Raw genomic sequence first — 16,476 nt, forward strand, 5'->3', positions numbered from 1 at the left:
CAGGGGCTGAAGAGATGGCTCGGTGGTTAAGAGTGCTTGCCATTCTTCCAGAGGATGGGAGTTTGGTTCCTAGCATCCATATCTAGGCAGGTCACTGCATGTAACTCCAATAACGGGTGATCTGATGCCCTCTTCTGGCCTTTTTGGGCAATGCACTCACATGTGGCATACACACACACACACACACACACACACACACACACATTAAAAAAAAGAAACAACAAAAACTAAAATGATGCTCATCTGAGTGTGGTGGCCCATGTCCATCACTCAGGAAAGTGGAGTCAGGCAGATAAGGAGTTCAAGGTCATCCTGAGCTACAGTATGCCCTGTGTATAAGAATAGCTTGTTTTAGGCTGTCTAAAGTACCACACTTCATGGAATGTGAGCTAGGGGGCAGATATGGGAAAGTCGGCCCACTGTACTAACCACGTCTAGATAGGATATGCCACCATCCTGAGGGGTCCATCTCATCTGCACTCCTGGGGCAGGTCATCATGGTGGATTGGGGCTGTCCTGGGATATCTGTTGGCTGCAAGGCTGTACTCTTGCTGGGGCTGGGGAGCTTCTGTCCACTCTCCTTGTCTGCAGATCCTCCTCAGTGATGACACTGGGTGGTGGCACATGGCCTGTCACCCCACTTCTGCCTGTGGATGGGAGGAATGGGTAGGCTTTCTAATGGTCTCAGCTGTCAGCACTGTGTTGGGAGTCTGTCTAGGACCTCAGAGCTGGGCCCTCCTGTGATATTTTTTTTTAAGGTTCAAATTTTTTTTTTTAATGTGTAAGAATGTGTATCTGTGTGTGTATGCCAAATGAGGATAGTTGCCCACAGACGCCAGAAGAGGGCACTGGATCTCCTGGAGCTGGAATTATAGAAGGTGGCGAGCAGCTTACTATGTGTTCTGGGAACTGAACTCAGGTCCTCTGGAAAAGCAGCCAGTGCTCTTAACCACTGAGGCATCTCTCCAGCCATGTAATGATTAGTTTTGTGATCTCAACACAATATGGAATCACCTATGAAGAAAGTTTCCATGAGGGGTTGTCTGGAGAAAGTTGGCTATGGACATGTCTGTGGCAGGCCGTCTTGATTACATCAAATGGTGTGGGAAGACCCATCCACTGTGGGCAGCATCATTCCCCAAGCCTGGGGCTCCTTGACTGTGGAAGCGTAAAGAGGGATCTGAGCATATATATGAATTCATTCTCCCTGCTCTTGACTATGGGTGTGACCAGCTGCTTCAAGGTCCTGACTCCTCAACTTCTTCACAATGGTGGACCTCACCTGGAGTTACGAGCTAACGTAAATCCTTTCTCCCTTAAATTGCTTTTTGCCGGTGTATTTTGCCCCAGCAACTGGAAAGGAAGCCAGGGCACCCTCCACGGTCAAATGACCAGATGCCACACTTGTGCATGCTCAGTAGAAGAATCCACCCCCAGCCCCTGTCCCTACACTCTCGCAGTGGCCACCCATCCACACCTCATGAAGTGAAAGAGTTGTGCCCTGGCCAGTCACCCAGCAAGACGCCTCCAGAGCCTCCAGGTGTCCCCATGGGCCTCAGAATGGAAGTGAACCTGGAGCAGGTTCTGCCTTCTGCCCTTCTCCCTTCTGGGGACCCCGTGCGGTGACAGCACCACCCCCCAAGAACCGTACAGGTGAGGTGGCGGTGAGCCTCACTGAAGCTGCTGTATCAGCCAGTCCAGGCCCGATGCCACCTTCAAACTGCTACCCACCAGGAGGGCTGTGACCCAGGCAGCCAGGTGCTGGCACCCTCTGGGAGCACCCGTCGTGCCCTTCTGAAGTCTCGAGGAGCTTAAGAAAAATGGTTTTATTCCTTAAAGACAAAAGCTTTTTGGTTTTAATACATAAGTGAGTTCCTTGGCGGACTCCTGTTCCACCTTCTGGCCAGGCCACTCCAGGGACCTCAGGCCACAACCTCAGCCACCGTAGGCACTTCCGGTACCCAGCCGGCCTCCGGAACTCAGGAAGCTGGGATGGAGAGAAGGCACAGGAGAGGCTGCCCAGGCCCTCTGGGCACTTCCATTGCTGCTGTCTGTCACTGGGTCAGGAGGAGGCTGGGCCCAGCGCACACTGTCAGTTCACTGTGGGCACCTGGCTGTGGTGGAGGCTGAACTCCTTGGCCTTGAGACGCAGGCTGGCAATGCTGTTGGCCATGTTGACCCCGGGGGTCGCAGGACTTGAACCTCCGGGGCTGTAGGGAGGCACAGAGCTGGGGAGACAGGAAACAGAGGACCCCATTGGTGCATCTGGCTAGTCCTACTTCCCTTGACAGCTCGGGGTGGCCCTGGCCAGGGGCAGGAGACAAGCGTCTAGAGGTAGCACTGGGTCAAAGGCACCTCCCCAGCCCGATGGAGAGGCTCACATCACTATAATCCCAACATCGGGGATGCTGAGGCAGGAGGATGGCCTAGGCTAGAGTGTGAGACCCTCACCTTTTGTTTATTGGCATTCCTGTCTGGATCGAGACCCTCTTGAGAGCGGGACATGTAGCAGTACTCTGTGCCCAGTGCTGCCGGGTGAGGATGGATCAGGGAGGGAGGTTGGTAACCCAGGAGCCACACAAACTAACCGACCCAACATTCCCTTCCAGAGGTTCATGGCTCCTGCAGTGTCATCTATGCAGGTGAGAGGATGGAACTCCTAGAGCTTTGGAATGTGGTGGTGGCCCAACTCCTTAGCATCCCCTCCTTTCCGCCTGGCCATCTTGGAGGGAGCCATATTTTTTTTTGTTTTTGTTTGTGTTTTTCGAGACAGGGTTTCTCTGTGCAGCTTTGCGCCTTTCCTGGAACTCGCTTTGGAGACCAGGCTGGCCTCGAACTCACAGAGATCCGCCTGCCTCTGCCTTCCGAGTGCTGGGATTAAAGGCGTGCGCCACCACCGCCCGGCGTGCCATATTTTTTTTAAAGACTGACTTTACTTTGTATTTATGTGTATGTTTACCTACATGTATGCCAGCACACCACATGAGTGCCTTGTCCCTGTGGAGTTACAGATGGTTGTGAGCCACCATGTGAGTGTTGGGAACTGAACCCAGGGCCCCTGTGAGAGCAGCCAGTGCGCTTAACCTCTGAGCCATCTTTCTAGCCCAAGGAGGGAGTTTATTTTGTTTGTTTGTTTGTCTTAAACAGCAAAGCCACTCCACTACATGACTCTAGACCCCAACAGGATCACAGGACAAGAAAACTTACCCTCAGCACTCCCAGACTGGAGGGTGGATACAGGGCGCTGGCTTGAGATGCTTCCTTTAGCCTTCTAGCTACCTCAGGGTGGAGCCCACCCTTTGCTCTCCTCCAGGTAAGCCTGACTTCTTCCCTCTCCACATGCATGTACATACACACTGCACATCAACACTTGTGTGGACACACACACACACACACACACACACACACACACACACACACACACTCATGATCCTGTGCATACTTGCGCTCTCATATGCAGGCTCTTACATCCATATGCACTGTCATATATACACACTCATCCATACACCATCCAAGCTCTCCCCAGAGAGGTGGCCTTAAAGATCTCACGGGGCTCCAGCTGCCCCTGTTGGCCCAAAGGAGCTCCCCAATCTCACCTGTAGGGGGATGATGCTGGCCAAGACAGATAATCCGGGCTCAGCGCAGTAGGTCGGGGGGCCACAGGCTGCTCAATGGCGGCCTCCTGGCCATAGGACTTGAGCAGCGAGGCAGAGCGGGTGGCCAGCATGGCACGTTCATTCCGGCGAAACTTGGCACGGCGGTTCTGGAACCAGACCTGAGAGGGAGGGCGTGGCAAGTAAGTTCTGGCAGATTTTGAGGGGACCTACATCCTTGTGGATCTGGACACATGACTGCTACCCCAGCCTGAGCTGGTGGCTTGCTTCATTCTCTGACCTTTTGACTCTTCCTCTAGAATGGAGTGCCAGCAGAATGTGCTGAGAGTAGGACCCGTGAAAAAAAGGTCAATGGACAGGTGAGCCAGTGGGTAACAAGGGAGGTGGGCATCCAGGGCAGAGCTGGCGAAGAACGTCTGAAAAGTTAATAATTCTTCCTTTCTTTCTTTCTTTCTTTCTTTCTTTCTTTCTTTCTTTCTTTCTTTCTTTCTTTCTTTCTTTCTTTCTCTCTCTCTCTCTCTTTCTTTCTTTTCTTCCTTCCATCCTTTTCTTCTTCTTCTTCTTCTTCTTCTTCTCCTCCTCCTCCTCCTCCTCCTCCTCCTCCTCCTCCTCCTCCTTCTTCTTCTTTTTCTGAGACAGGGTTTCTCTGTGTAGCCTTGGTTGTCCTGGAATTTGCTCTATAGACCAGGCTGGCCTCAAACTCAGAGATCCGCCTGTCTCTGCCTCCCAAGTGCTGGGTTTACAGGTATGTGCTACCACTGCCTGGCAAAAAAGTTAATAATTCCTTTGCCAAAAGCTTCATGCTTGGCACTGCTCTAGGCTCTCATCTCTATGTGTATGTGGTGTATGCATGTGTGTGTACATGTATGTACTCACATACATGGGTGTGTGGCGGTCAGTGGTCAATGATCACTATTGGAGCTCTATTCTGCTCCACAATTTTCTTTTTCTTTCTATTTGTTTGTTCTTTTATTGAGAAAGAGTCTCTCACTGAGCCTGGAGCTTGTCTGTTCTAGACTGGCCGCCAGTGATCCCCCGGATCCCCCTGTCTCCACTTCCCCAGCACTGGTATTACAGGGGTACACCACCTCCCTCAGCTTTTTACATGGATGCTGGCCATCTGGACTCAGGCCTGCATGCCATGGCAAGCTTTTTACCTGCTGAGCCCTCTTCCCACCCCGGCTCTCCTTTTACACACACGTCAGCTCCCTGAGTCAGAACAGAGCCTGCATTGTAGGCGGATCTATTTGCAGGGAGAAACTGATCGGGATTAGACACCTCGCTCCTTCCACGTCCCTGGCTGTAGCAAGGCTTCCATCCGAGCTTCGTTTTCCTGGCCCCAGGTGCTCTGAGCTAACCCCTCTCTCCCCTGGCAAGTGCCTGCTCCTGGGCCACCAGTGGGCACCAGGGATGTGGGCTCTCTGGGAGCCTCTGGATGGGTCCTACTTACCTGGACACGCGCCTCGCTGAGGTTGACACGCCGGGCCAGCTCCTCACGCACAAAGGCGTCGGGGTAGTGCGTGCGCTCGAACACTCTCTCCAGTGCCTGGAGCTGGCTGCTGTTGAACGTGGTTCGGTTCCGTCGCTGCTTCTTCTTTCGTTTGGTGGCATGGCCACGGCCCGGGCTGGGACAGTCACCTAAGGAAAGATGGAGGGTCAGCAGAGTAGCTGCACTGTGCCCACAACACCCCTTGTGATACACGGGGTCCCTGTGGCCCTGTCCAGGGGTGTCCACAGTATCAGCCATCTGCTCCTCTTCCATTGGCTTTCCTGTGTCTACCTCTGCAGGTGGCCTGACCTGAGGGTTGGAACATGTCCTCTTAGCTAACCTGCTACCTTTTGCCTTTGTCCATTTATCACTCACCCACCTACTAGTTTATCCATCCATCCATATATCCATCCATCCAACCATCTACATCTACATATCCATCTACCCATCTACATATCTGCCTACCTGCCAATCCATCCACCCATCTTTCTATCCACCCACCCATCTATCCACCCACCCACCCATCCGTCTGCCTCTCCATATATCCATCCATCCATCCATCCATATATCCATCCATCCATTTGTCTATCCATCCATAATATCCATTCACCTCTCCATCCATCCATCCATCCATCCATCCATCCACTCCCTCATCTATCCATGTATCAATCCGTCTGTCCATCCATCCATCCATCCATCCATCCATTCATTTGAGACAGTGTCTCTCTCTGAACTAGAGCGAGACAGACTTTGTGGTCGGCAAGCTCCCCAGGATCTGCCTGTCTACACCCCCACCCCATGCTGCAGTTACAGGTGTCTGGGCTTTCCACATGGATGCTGGGGACCTGAACTCAGGTCCCCACGCTTACACAGCAGGCATTTTACCACTGAGCTACCTCCCAGCCAGTGCCCTGTCCAGCTGAGACAGGAGGGTGCAAAGCAGCGCGGAGGCCCCGGGTTCCCCAGTCCCGAGCCCCGTGGTTCATAAGACTGCATCATCGTGGTTCAAACTTAGAGGCCAACAAGCATGCTGCCATGCCACAGGCGCTGGGGTCTGACTGGGCTGTCTTATTTTCTAATATTCTGGAACCTTCCGTTTCAGGTCTGCACACTCGGCTGTTTTTCCCTCTTGTCCTCCCTCTACCTGCAGGAGCCAGTTCTTTAATTAGATTTTTTTTTTTAAGATTTATTTATGTATGTTGGTGTTTTGCCTGAGTCTGTGTGAGGGTGTCGGGTATCCTGGAACTGGAGTTACAGACAGTTGTGAGCTGCCATGTTGGGGCTGGGAACTGAACCCGGGTCCTCTGGAAGAGCAGCCATTGCTCTTAACCACGGAGCCATCTTTCTAGCCTTTTAATTAGTTTTTGCTCCACCCCTCCAGTAGTGTCCTTTTTTTTCTCTCAGTATAATACAATGTGTGTAGTATTTTCTTTCTCATCTAGGGAAAGTGTCGTTTGCACTGTCCATGCTCCCCGCCCTCTGCATTCCTGTAACAAGCCTTCCTGGGGCTCATTTATTCAGCTGGTGAAGGGCACCTCTTGCTCCTCTTCACAGGGCACAGTATTTACTCCTTAGGCAATTGTGCTGTGGTTTGTTCACGGGTCCTCATGATGGACACTTGGTGCGTTTCCAGTTTTTTGAAGCTAAAAGAATATTACAACGAATCCCCCACGAAACAGGAGCGTGTGTTTTTGCTGCGCACACTTGCTACCGATTCCTAGAGGTGGGGGTTGTGGCCAGTGAGCAAGTGTTGGGTGTGGCCAGGCACCCTTACAGGCCTGTCCTGGACGCTGCCCACCACTGCTGCTGGGGGCCATTAGCGCCTGCTCTCAGGCCGTCTTTGGGATTCTAACCCATACGCTGTATTTTGTTTCTTTAGTGACACGTTCCTCCCTGGTTCTGATACTCAAAGAAAACCTTGTGGCTTGGGGGAAGAGCACTTGCCTGGCAGAGGGGAGGCCCTGGGCTTTGTCCCTAAAACTACACAAGAGAGCGAGAGTGCAAGGGCTCACAAGAGAGTGCAAGGGCTCATGAGTGTGTTAGGTGAGGGAAAGGGAAATGAAAAGAGGGGCCAGCAGGATACCTCAGTGGCCAGGACACTTGCAGACAAACCTGACTGTCTTGAGTTCAACCCCCAGAACCACATGGTAGGAGGCGAGAACTGACTCCCATGAAAAATGTCCCCGACCTCCACAGGAGCACTGGGGCACATGCATCCCCCTACAACTGTGCACACACTCACAACATAAATAAAAATGTAATTTTGTTTTTGAGGCAGTGTTTCTCTGTATAGCCCTAGCTGCCTTGGAACTCTCTATGTAGCCCAAGCTGGCCTTGAACTCGCAGAGATCCTGAGACCTCTGACTCCTGAGTGCTGGGATTAGAGACCTGCATACCACTGCGCCCAGCCCCTCATCCCACTTTCAGTGTGTCTGTATTCAATGCTGGGGATGGAGCCAGGGTCTCAGGCTCCACCAGCAAGCACTCCACCGAGCTACAGCCCAGCCCTGCAGACGATTTTTACCAGGGGTGCTCCTGGGACTACCAGTAAGTTAGGGAGGCTAGTCAGTGTACTCCAGCAACAGGCCAGTCCCACCCCCATGTCCAGGCATCCTCTGCTCCAAAATGCACAGGGCTGAGTGACAGCAGGAGTTTGTATGCAGTTTTCCCTCTTTGGGAAATACTTGCAAACGTGAGCCGACTGTGAGGGGGAGTGCAGCTCGGCTGGTGCAGGCTGGCCTTGTCACCTGCTCCCCTCCCCCCGCTTCCTTGTCACTCCACACTCCTGTCCGATCTTATGAGGAAAGGCTAAGATGGATGAGTGTGCCTGGTGCCTGGGAATGTTCCCGTCCCCACCCCACCCCCTCACCCCTGGACGGGAGAGAAATCCTAAACCAAAATAACTAAGGCCGGGTGCTGAAAGAATGTCAGGTGGTGAACAAGAACCCCAAAGTAGAGATGGAAGCTTCTGGAACATGAGCCATCCCCAGAGCTGACTTCCGCCCTGCTTCAGGCATCGCCGCTTGGGCACACACCCAATGCAGGAGGCATTTCAGCCAAAAAAGGAGAGTTTTTCTGGAAGTTTCTGAGCAATTGGAAACTGGGGGTGTTTAAATTAAAACCGTTTTTGCAGGCTTCCCCGCTGAGTGGCTGTGGGAAGAAACAATGGCACTTGAGGCCAGATATGATGGTGGTGACTTATAGCCAAGACTCAGTGCCCAGGCCCCTTCCCCAGGGCCACAAGGGTCCATCAAGGGGCTTTAGCCAGTGCCCCCTAGGGGCACGACAGCAGGATAGTTGGAGGCAGAACACTCCAGAAAAATCAGTCTGGGCAAGAAATGATTTCAGTGGCCTCCCAGCAAAGTCCAGCATGGATATGAGGTGCTGAGCCACTTCCCACATGGGGAAACTGAGGCTCTCAGGCTCTCTCATTCCAGGCGGTGTAGCTGGGGTTGGGACCCATGTCCGCTGGAAGGCCCAGTAGCCCCATCCCTCCAAGGTCCCCTCCCACAGCCACCTCACTCCCAGGCTTGGTGACATTGTCCCAGCTCTCAGAGCCCATATTGATGAACCTCTAGCCTCTGTCATCTCAACCAGTGCAGAGATGTCCACAGCCTCCACGACAGACCTGAGCAGTGTCTGGTCCCTGGAGGAAGTCTCCATAATGGGAGTTTAGGGACAGTAGCTACTAGCTCTAGGACTCAAGTTGGTGTGAGCTGCTAAGTGTCCTTAGTGCAAGAGCACAGACAGGCGTTGTTCAACAAATGAGAACTCTGTGTGACAGCCTGGTCCTCTGGTCCCTTCCTGTACGGAGGTGGAAGGATGCGGGGACTCAGCACTGAAGCCCAGGCAGCAGCCTTCAGGGCACAGCCCTTGAGGCCACAACTCTAGTCCAGCGAGGGCCACTGTTTGACCTGCTTGTCACCGGTTCCTGCTTTGCCTCCTGAGAACAGGATTCCATCTGAGCTCCAAGCTTGGCTTTAGGTATTTGGAAAATCAATTAGTTCTCTCCGAGCCCCAGTTGGTGTGCGTGCCCTGTCTCATCCCGGCATCCTCTCTCTCTCTCCCGGGCTGGTGCTCACTGGGTGGGCTGCATCCCAGGAGAGCTTGCGTGCAGTCTCCTTTGGCTCCAGGACCACTCTCTGCTTCCCGCATGTGATTAAACACGTTTAAAGATCACTGTGAGAGATCGCACATTCCAAGGCAGCCTGGTCCACAGACTGAGTTCAAGGTCAGCCTGAGCACGTTAGTGAGAATCAGACACTAAAGAAGAAACAAGAGGCTGAAGGGTGCAGCTCAGTGTAGAGGCGCTTAGATGAATGGGCCTGGTTCCACCCCCAGAACAGAAAACAAACAAACAAAACTAAAATAAAACCAAAGGAGCAGCCGAGAGGTGGCCGTGCACGCCTTTAATCCCAGCACTCAGGAGGCAGAGGCAGGCGGATCTCTGTGAGTTCGAGGCCAGCCTGGTCCGCAGATCAAGTTCCAGGCCAGCCAGAGCTGTTATCCAGAAAAACCTTGTCTCAAAAAAAAAAACAAAAACAAAAAAAACCACCAAAAAACAAAAAACAAAACAAGACAAACAAATGAAAAGCAAGCAAGCAAACAAACATAAAATAAAACCAAAGGAGCATGAAACAGAATTTACAAAACCCAGATCCCCACCAGCACCCACTGCTCTGCTGAGGTTGGGTCAGAAGCTTGAGACAGGGGGGCCAGCTGCGGCTTTCAATCTCTTATAATCTAAGTGACACTGTTCCCAGTGACATCACAATGACAGAGTGATGGGCACACATACCATTTGTTTGCCTGACTGTGACCCAAAGACACTTAAAAGCCCTGCTCGCTGCCAAACATCCAGTGTCTCTCTGCCTTGTGTGCCCGTGGTTCTTCTACTCTGTGTAATTTAGGATCTCAATAGCCTGGAGGGAATTAGCTGAGAATTCTTTGGAGACAAATAAACTTAGCCCGCCTATCCTGCCTTTCTCAAGTGCTGTGGACACTTCCAACAGTCGTCTGTGCCTGACCCTTGGGCTGCGGCGAGCTCCAACCCAAATAAATAAAGTTTATTAATTAGCATTCATTCTGACCAAATAAGCTCCATCCCCCGTGATCTCTGCCAACGTGATCGGAAAAATAAACCACTGGTCCCAGGGACCTTGACGAGGATTTAACAAATTAACACAAGGCAGTCCTCAGGGGAGGGGAGGCTGTGAGAAAAATCCATATTACAGTCAAGGACAGAGCAGGAGGTGGCACAGACTGGGGGTCCTGGCTGAGGTTTCAGGAGCTCCTTGGTAGAGACCAGGTTTCCTCTGAAGGGCCCCTAGAGAAGAAAGGCACATCTTTTGCCCTGGGTGCTACAAATTGAGCCAGAGAGGCAGTGGGGGGTGGGGGGTGTGGGGGGGTGGGGGTGGCTCATCCGCAGTGTTCCTTAGCACGCATGAAGCAGGTCCACCCGGAAATCCACTTAAACCTCGAGTGGTTGTGTACACCTGCCATCCCAGCACCAGGACAGGAGAGCTTGGAGGATCAAAAATCCAGTCATCCTGGGCTACAGAGTGAGTTTGCGGCCAGCCTGGACTCCATGAAACTTTGTCCCAAAAAACTAGAAAAGAGAGGGCTGGAGAGACGGCCCAGCAGTTAAGAGCACTGGATGCTCTTCCAGAGGATCTGGGTTCAATTCCCAGCACCCACATGTCTGTAACTCCAGTTCTAGGGGACTCGACACCCTCACACAGACATGCATGCAGGCAAAACACCAATGCACGTAAAATAGAAAATAAATAATTTTTTAAAAAAATCCAGAAACTAGGGGGAGGTTGCAAGGGCAGAGGGCAGCTACGAAGGAGCAGGGAAATGGATGCTATCGAGATGCATGATGTGAAAGTCACAAAGAATAAATAAAAAGGGAAAACAAAAAAAAACTAGAAAAGAACAAGAGTGAGAGTGGAGTGACCTGGCTGAGGAGGAAAGGGACCTTAGGCCCAGATCTCAGGTCCGTCACTAGCAGTACGGCCATGCATACCCTTTAACCACTCCCTGCCCCAGGAGTCAGATCTACAAAGTGGGAACAGCCAACTTTCTCTCTCTCTCTCTGTTTTGTTTGTTTTTTTTGTTTTGTTTTGTTTTGTTTTTCGAGACAGGGTTTCTCTGTGTAGCTTTGGTGCCTGTCCTGGATCTTGCTCTGTAGACCAAGCTGGCCTCGAACTCACAGAGATCAGCCTGTCCCTGCCTCCCGAGTGCAAGGGTCTCCATCTTAGCGGGGAGTGGAGCTTTCTGGTTCTTCTCTCCCTGCAGCCCACTGCGGGGCCTGGCACACGTCAGTGTCCGCTAAGCACTGAATGTACAAATGAGTGAATGGGGGGCCCCGACAGGCTGGGGAGGACTCCAGAGTCTGCCCTCCTGTCCAGGGCCGCAGGCTTTGCCTTAAGGGACCAGAAAGTCCAGGACTCGGAGTCACATCAGTACGGGGCCTGGGGCCCAAGAAGGGATATGCCAGCTGGGGTCCAGCCCTGTCCGCCATGCCCAAGGACACCCTGCCTCATTAATGTCTAACCAAAGCTCAAGACAGGGACACGGATTTACAGTCACCAGCCTGCAGAAGGTGATAAACCACCAAGGAGGGAAGACAGGTTGAATCCTGGGGGGTCTGTCCCCCATCTCATGGCACTGGAGGGAAGAAACCAGGGCCATAAGCTACCCTTGCCTGATTCTGGGGTGCCTAACCCTTTCAGCAAATCTGAGATGACCCCCTCCCCCAAGCATGGCAGCTGCTTAGCCTACCTCAGGGCCCCCAAATTCCCATCTGCAGTACACTTGGGTCTCTCTGGTGCCAGAGGCCTGTCTTTTATTTTATTTTATTTTATTGGTTTTTCGAGACAGGGTTTCTCTGTGTAACAGAGTCCTGGCTGTCCTGGAACTTGCTTTGTAGACCAAGCTGGCCTCGAACTCACAGAGATCCTCCTGCCTCTGCCCATTCTGTCCCATTCTCCCCTTTGTATCTGGCTAACACGCACTCATATTGGGCCTTCCTGGTCTGTCCAGAAAGGCCTGCCCAGCTCCCTGGCTGTGACCAGTCATCTGTCTTAGGCTCCTGGACCACGTCCCTCAGCAGTTGAAGAAAGTTGTTGCATGAATCCTAAATGGTCTTATAATAAAACCGGGAGCCGGACATCAGGGTGAAAGCTGAAAGACCAGAGAAGCAGAGCAAACCACAGCCACACCTCTTACCTCACCAACTCCTCAGCCCAACAGAGCCTCTGCAAGAGCGCAAATTCCTGTCTCCTCCTGCCTTATATTCCTTTCTCTGCCCAGCCACATCACTTCCTGTTTCAGCCTTCCTAGTGCTGGGATTAAAGGTGTGTGATCCCGAGTGCTGGAATTCAAGGTGCGTGCCACCACTGCCTGGCCTCTGCAGCTAACTCTGTGGCTGGCTCTGTCCTCTGATCTTCCGGTGAGCTGTATTTCTTAGATTACAGATGTATCACCACAGAAAGTGTTTTTCTCTCTGCTTCCTGTTTGTACACCTCATTCGGCTCTTGCCAACAGGGAGGCAAGACACATGCAAACAAGAAGAGCTGAACTTCATTTCATCAAAATCAAAGACTTGCCGGGCGGTGGCATGCACTGTAATATCAGCACTGGGGAAGCTGAGGCAGGAGACCTTCAAATTCAAGAGCAGCCTAGGCTATACAGACAGACCCTGCCTCCAAACAACCCGCCCCCCGCGCATGCCAATTAACAACCTTGTGAACATTCCTAAAAAAGTAAAAATACAATTCACAAAATGGGCTGGGGAGGCGGCCCAGTGGGTGAAGAGCTCGCCACGCAAGTAAGTGAGGACCTGAGTAAAGCCAGATGGAGGAGCCACTGGCAACCAAGGCAGCCCCATGGTGGAGAAACGGGGAATGGAGCCCAGAGAATGCCCGGAATTACAGACTAGCTGTCCTGGCACACAGTGAGAACAAAACACCATGTCTCAAACAAGGCAGAAGGTGAGGCTGCTTTCTGACTTCCACCCATGCACCATAGCATGTGAACAGCCTCGCGCACACACAAACACACACACACACACACACACACACACACACACACACCACACACACACACATATATAAAGGGGGGGACACGGGGAAAACTCGGTTGGGAAAGAATGAAGCAAAGGTGATTGATGGCCATGAATCTCCCAGTAAGAGACAAAGTCAATAGTACCGTAGATGAGGGCCTGGCACACTGGGAGACATTTGAGTGCTCTGAGACAGTAGGCAAGGGAGCATCCCGTGTGTGTCAGCCACAGTGGCCGACTCAAGGGAGCATCCAGTGTAGGTCAGCCACAGTGGCCGACTCAAGGGAGCATCCTGTGTGGGTCAGCCACAGCGGACCGACTCAAGGGAGCCGGACACAAGCAAGGCCAAGACAAAGCAAGGCTCCTGAGAGATGACGTCGTGAGGCCTGGGGAGGACAGGGATGCGGCCCCTGACAGAGGACATCTGCGCGGTTCTCAAGCACAAGGAAGACCAGACACACAAAGGTCCCACACGGGCTGGGGGCTCCTGGTGGGTACCTGTGGCAACAGTCCCTTGTGCCCCCAAGGCCTATGGTTCCCCAGACCTCAGCAAACCAGAGCCAAGTGTTCCTCTGATCACACAGATGGGCAACTTGGTCTCCGTTCCTGTGCCCCCGACCCTCAGCTCTGGAGAGTGAGGCACCTGACTGCAGCTGAAGTACATGGGGGACCGGGGAAGCTGTAGCGGGGAGAGGGGGCTGCCCCAGTTCCAAATCCAGTCCGAGAAGGAACTCATGTCTTCTGTCTGGTTTTAATCTAAGGCTGATGGCCAACTGCCAATTTAGTATAGGACCTACATTTTAATAAGGGCTAGCACTGCCCATTAACCACCTCCAGACCGGAACACAGAGACCCATGGGGGCCATGGGTGCTTTCATCTCCCCCGTAAGGCCTGGAGCCTCCAGACTACAGCCAGTAGGAAGGTGAGGTGAGGGCTGCCACCAGACACCAAGGCTGTCTAATTTCATGCTGGGTTTTTGTCGTTTTTCTCTGTCTGTCTTGGGCAGGGTCTCATGTGGTTCAAGATGGCCTCAAACTCAGTTTGCAGCTAGGGCTAGGATCACAGACTTGTGTGCCACCACACCCAGTTTTGGGTGGGTTTGTTTGTTTGTTTTTATTTTGGTGTTCTCAGACAGGGTTTCTCTGTGTAGCCTTGGCTGTCCTGGAACTCGCTTTGTAGACCAGGCTGGCCTCGAACTCACAGAGATCCACTTGCCTCTGCCTCCTGAGTGCTGGGATTAAAGGCGTGCACCATCACCACCTGGCTATCTTTTGTTTGTTTGTTTGTTTTGTTTTGTTTTGTTTTGTTTTTTTTGAGACAGGGTTTCTCTGTGTAGCTTTGAGCCTTTCCTGGAACTCGCTTTGTAGACCAGGCCGGCCTCGAACTCACAGAGATTTGCCTGCTTCTGCCTCTCGAGTGCTGGGATTAAAGGCATGCGCCACCACCACCCGGCCACCTGGCTATCATATCCAGTCTTTTGTGCTTTTTTTTTTTTCTGAGACAGTGTCTCAATGGACTGTCATGGAACTTACTACGTAGACCAGGTTGGTCCTCAAACTCAGAGATCTGCCTGCCTCAGCCTCTCAAGTGCTGGGATTAAAAGCATCCACCACTATGCTCAGCTTCAGTTATTTTATTAATATTTAATTTTATTCTTTTTTTTTTTTTTTTTTTTTTTTTTTTTTTGGTTTTTCGAGACAGGGTTTCCCTGTGTAGCTTTGCGCCTTTCCTGGAACTCACTTGGTAGCCCAGGCTGGCCTCGAACTCACAGAGATCCGCCTGGCTCTGCCTCCCGAGTGCTGGGATTAAAGGCGTGCGCCACCACCGCCCGGCCTAATTTTATTCTTAAAAGCGTGTATATGTGTGTCATGTGTGTGGATGCTCAGGAGACCAGAGCACGGTCTCTTGGAGCTGGAGTATGCTGTGAGCCGCTGGATGTGTGTGGTGCCGGGAACTGAACTTAGGCTGTCTGGGAATCAATGAGTGCTCTTAACTACTGAGCCATCTCTCCAGCCCAGGTTTTTGTTTTGTTGTTTGTTGTTTTGTTGTTTGAGAAGTGTCTCCTTCTAAGCTCAGACTGGCCTCAAACTCATAGCAATTCTCCTGCCTCAGCCTGGATTACAGACGTGGCCCCAATGCCTGGCTAGGCTTGGTTTGCGCAAATCCACGGGCAGTTCTGGAGCCCCTGGGCCATCATTCATCCTCTAAAGGACTCAGAGCCCACAGGGGTCTTAGGGGTCATCAACAGAGCGCCTCATTTGCAGATGGGGAAACTGAGGTATGGTGAGAGAAGTGGGGCCCCATGCATTTTCCTGGACACACAGGAACACTTGTCTTTACCACCCCCGTCTCTGTACTGGGGATTCCTGGGTGGGCTGCAGGGCAGCTGAGCTGCGGGCAGGAACTGCGCCAGGGTGCAGCAGGCAGCCACCCAGACAATAAATGCTGCCCTCTTCTAGAGCATCCAAGAAGGAGAAAAATGGGCCCTTCTCAGATCCTGGGATTCTTCTGTCCTCTGAGACAAGTGGTATTCCCACCTTCTCAGGCACACAGGGCTTTCCTGGAAGCTTGCTGAGTTGGGGGTGTGTGTGATACATCCCAGACCCCACCCCCACTTCCCTTTCCCCAGGAAGACCTGTTTGCAGCTGGTCGGTGCTTTGCCAGTCTCCACCATAAACCTCCGGACCCCCCACCAGGACCCACTCCCCAAACCGGGTTCTGGCCCCAGGGAGCCTGTCCTGGTCCAGCTTCATCTCTTGAGAGTAGCCCAGATCCGGGCGTGCCCATCACTCTGTCCATCCACCCCAGGCGTAGGACCTGCTGTGACCCTCCCAGAGGCCAAGCTCCAGGGCAAAGCTGGAGGTTTCCATGACCCAGTTGTGAGTCCTACAAAGCGGAAAATTTGCTTTGCAAGCTTGGCCCGGCCCTGCTAGGCTAGGCTCCAAGGGCTGTCTCCAGCAAGACTCTCTGCCCCTGCCTCCACACAGCAGGGGGCCTGTGGTCGGGACTGGACTTCTCTCCCCAACCCTGTTTTTTTGGCTTCGCCTCTTCGACTTTCATTACACTCTACACACTGGCTTATGAAGCCTCTCCTTCTAAAATGCGGAGGCCTGCGATTAAACCCAGTTTGCAGTGTGGGGCAGTGAGGAATCAGAGAGGGAATGTAACTAACTCGAGCCACACAGCACTAGAATCTTGGTCAGTCTTTCTGTCCCCTGAGTGACTAATAACCAAAGGACATTTGTCCTTGAAGAAGTTCACCCTTCCTAGATTGAGGGAGAGGCTGCTGCTGCTCTGCTGGCCC

The 16,476-nt window shown here is 52.5% G+C and overlaps 1 protein-coding gene across 1 annotated transcript in view; it reads right to left on the reverse strand.

The window, feature by feature from the left end:
* Nucleotides 1-1,528: 1,528 nt before the first annotated feature.
* Prrx2 (paired related homeobox 2) overlaps nt 1,529-16,476 on the reverse strand; it is a 40,193-nt gene continuing 25,245 nt past the window's right edge. Inside the window, exons 2-4 of the mRNA XM_052724585.1 lie at nt 5,065-5,252; nt 3,597-3,775; nt 1,529-2,228 (exon numbers count right to left, since the gene is read on the reverse strand). Of these exons, the coding sequence (XP_052580545.1) occupies nt 2,093-2,228; nt 3,597-3,775; nt 5,065-5,252 (503 nt within the window). The 3' untranslated portion in view covers nt 1,529-2,092. The remainder of the gene's footprint in view (nt 2,229-3,596; nt 3,776-5,064; nt 5,253-16,476) is intronic.

The sequence above is a fragment of the Peromyscus californicus genome, unplaced genomic scaffold (assembly GCF_007827085.1).
Source record: "Peromyscus californicus insignis strain IS unplaced genomic scaffold, ASM782708v3 Scaffold_7__1_contigs__length_154581171, whole genome shotgun sequence".
NCBI classification, from domain to species: Eukaryota; Metazoa; Chordata; class Mammalia; order Rodentia; family Cricetidae; genus Peromyscus; species Peromyscus californicus.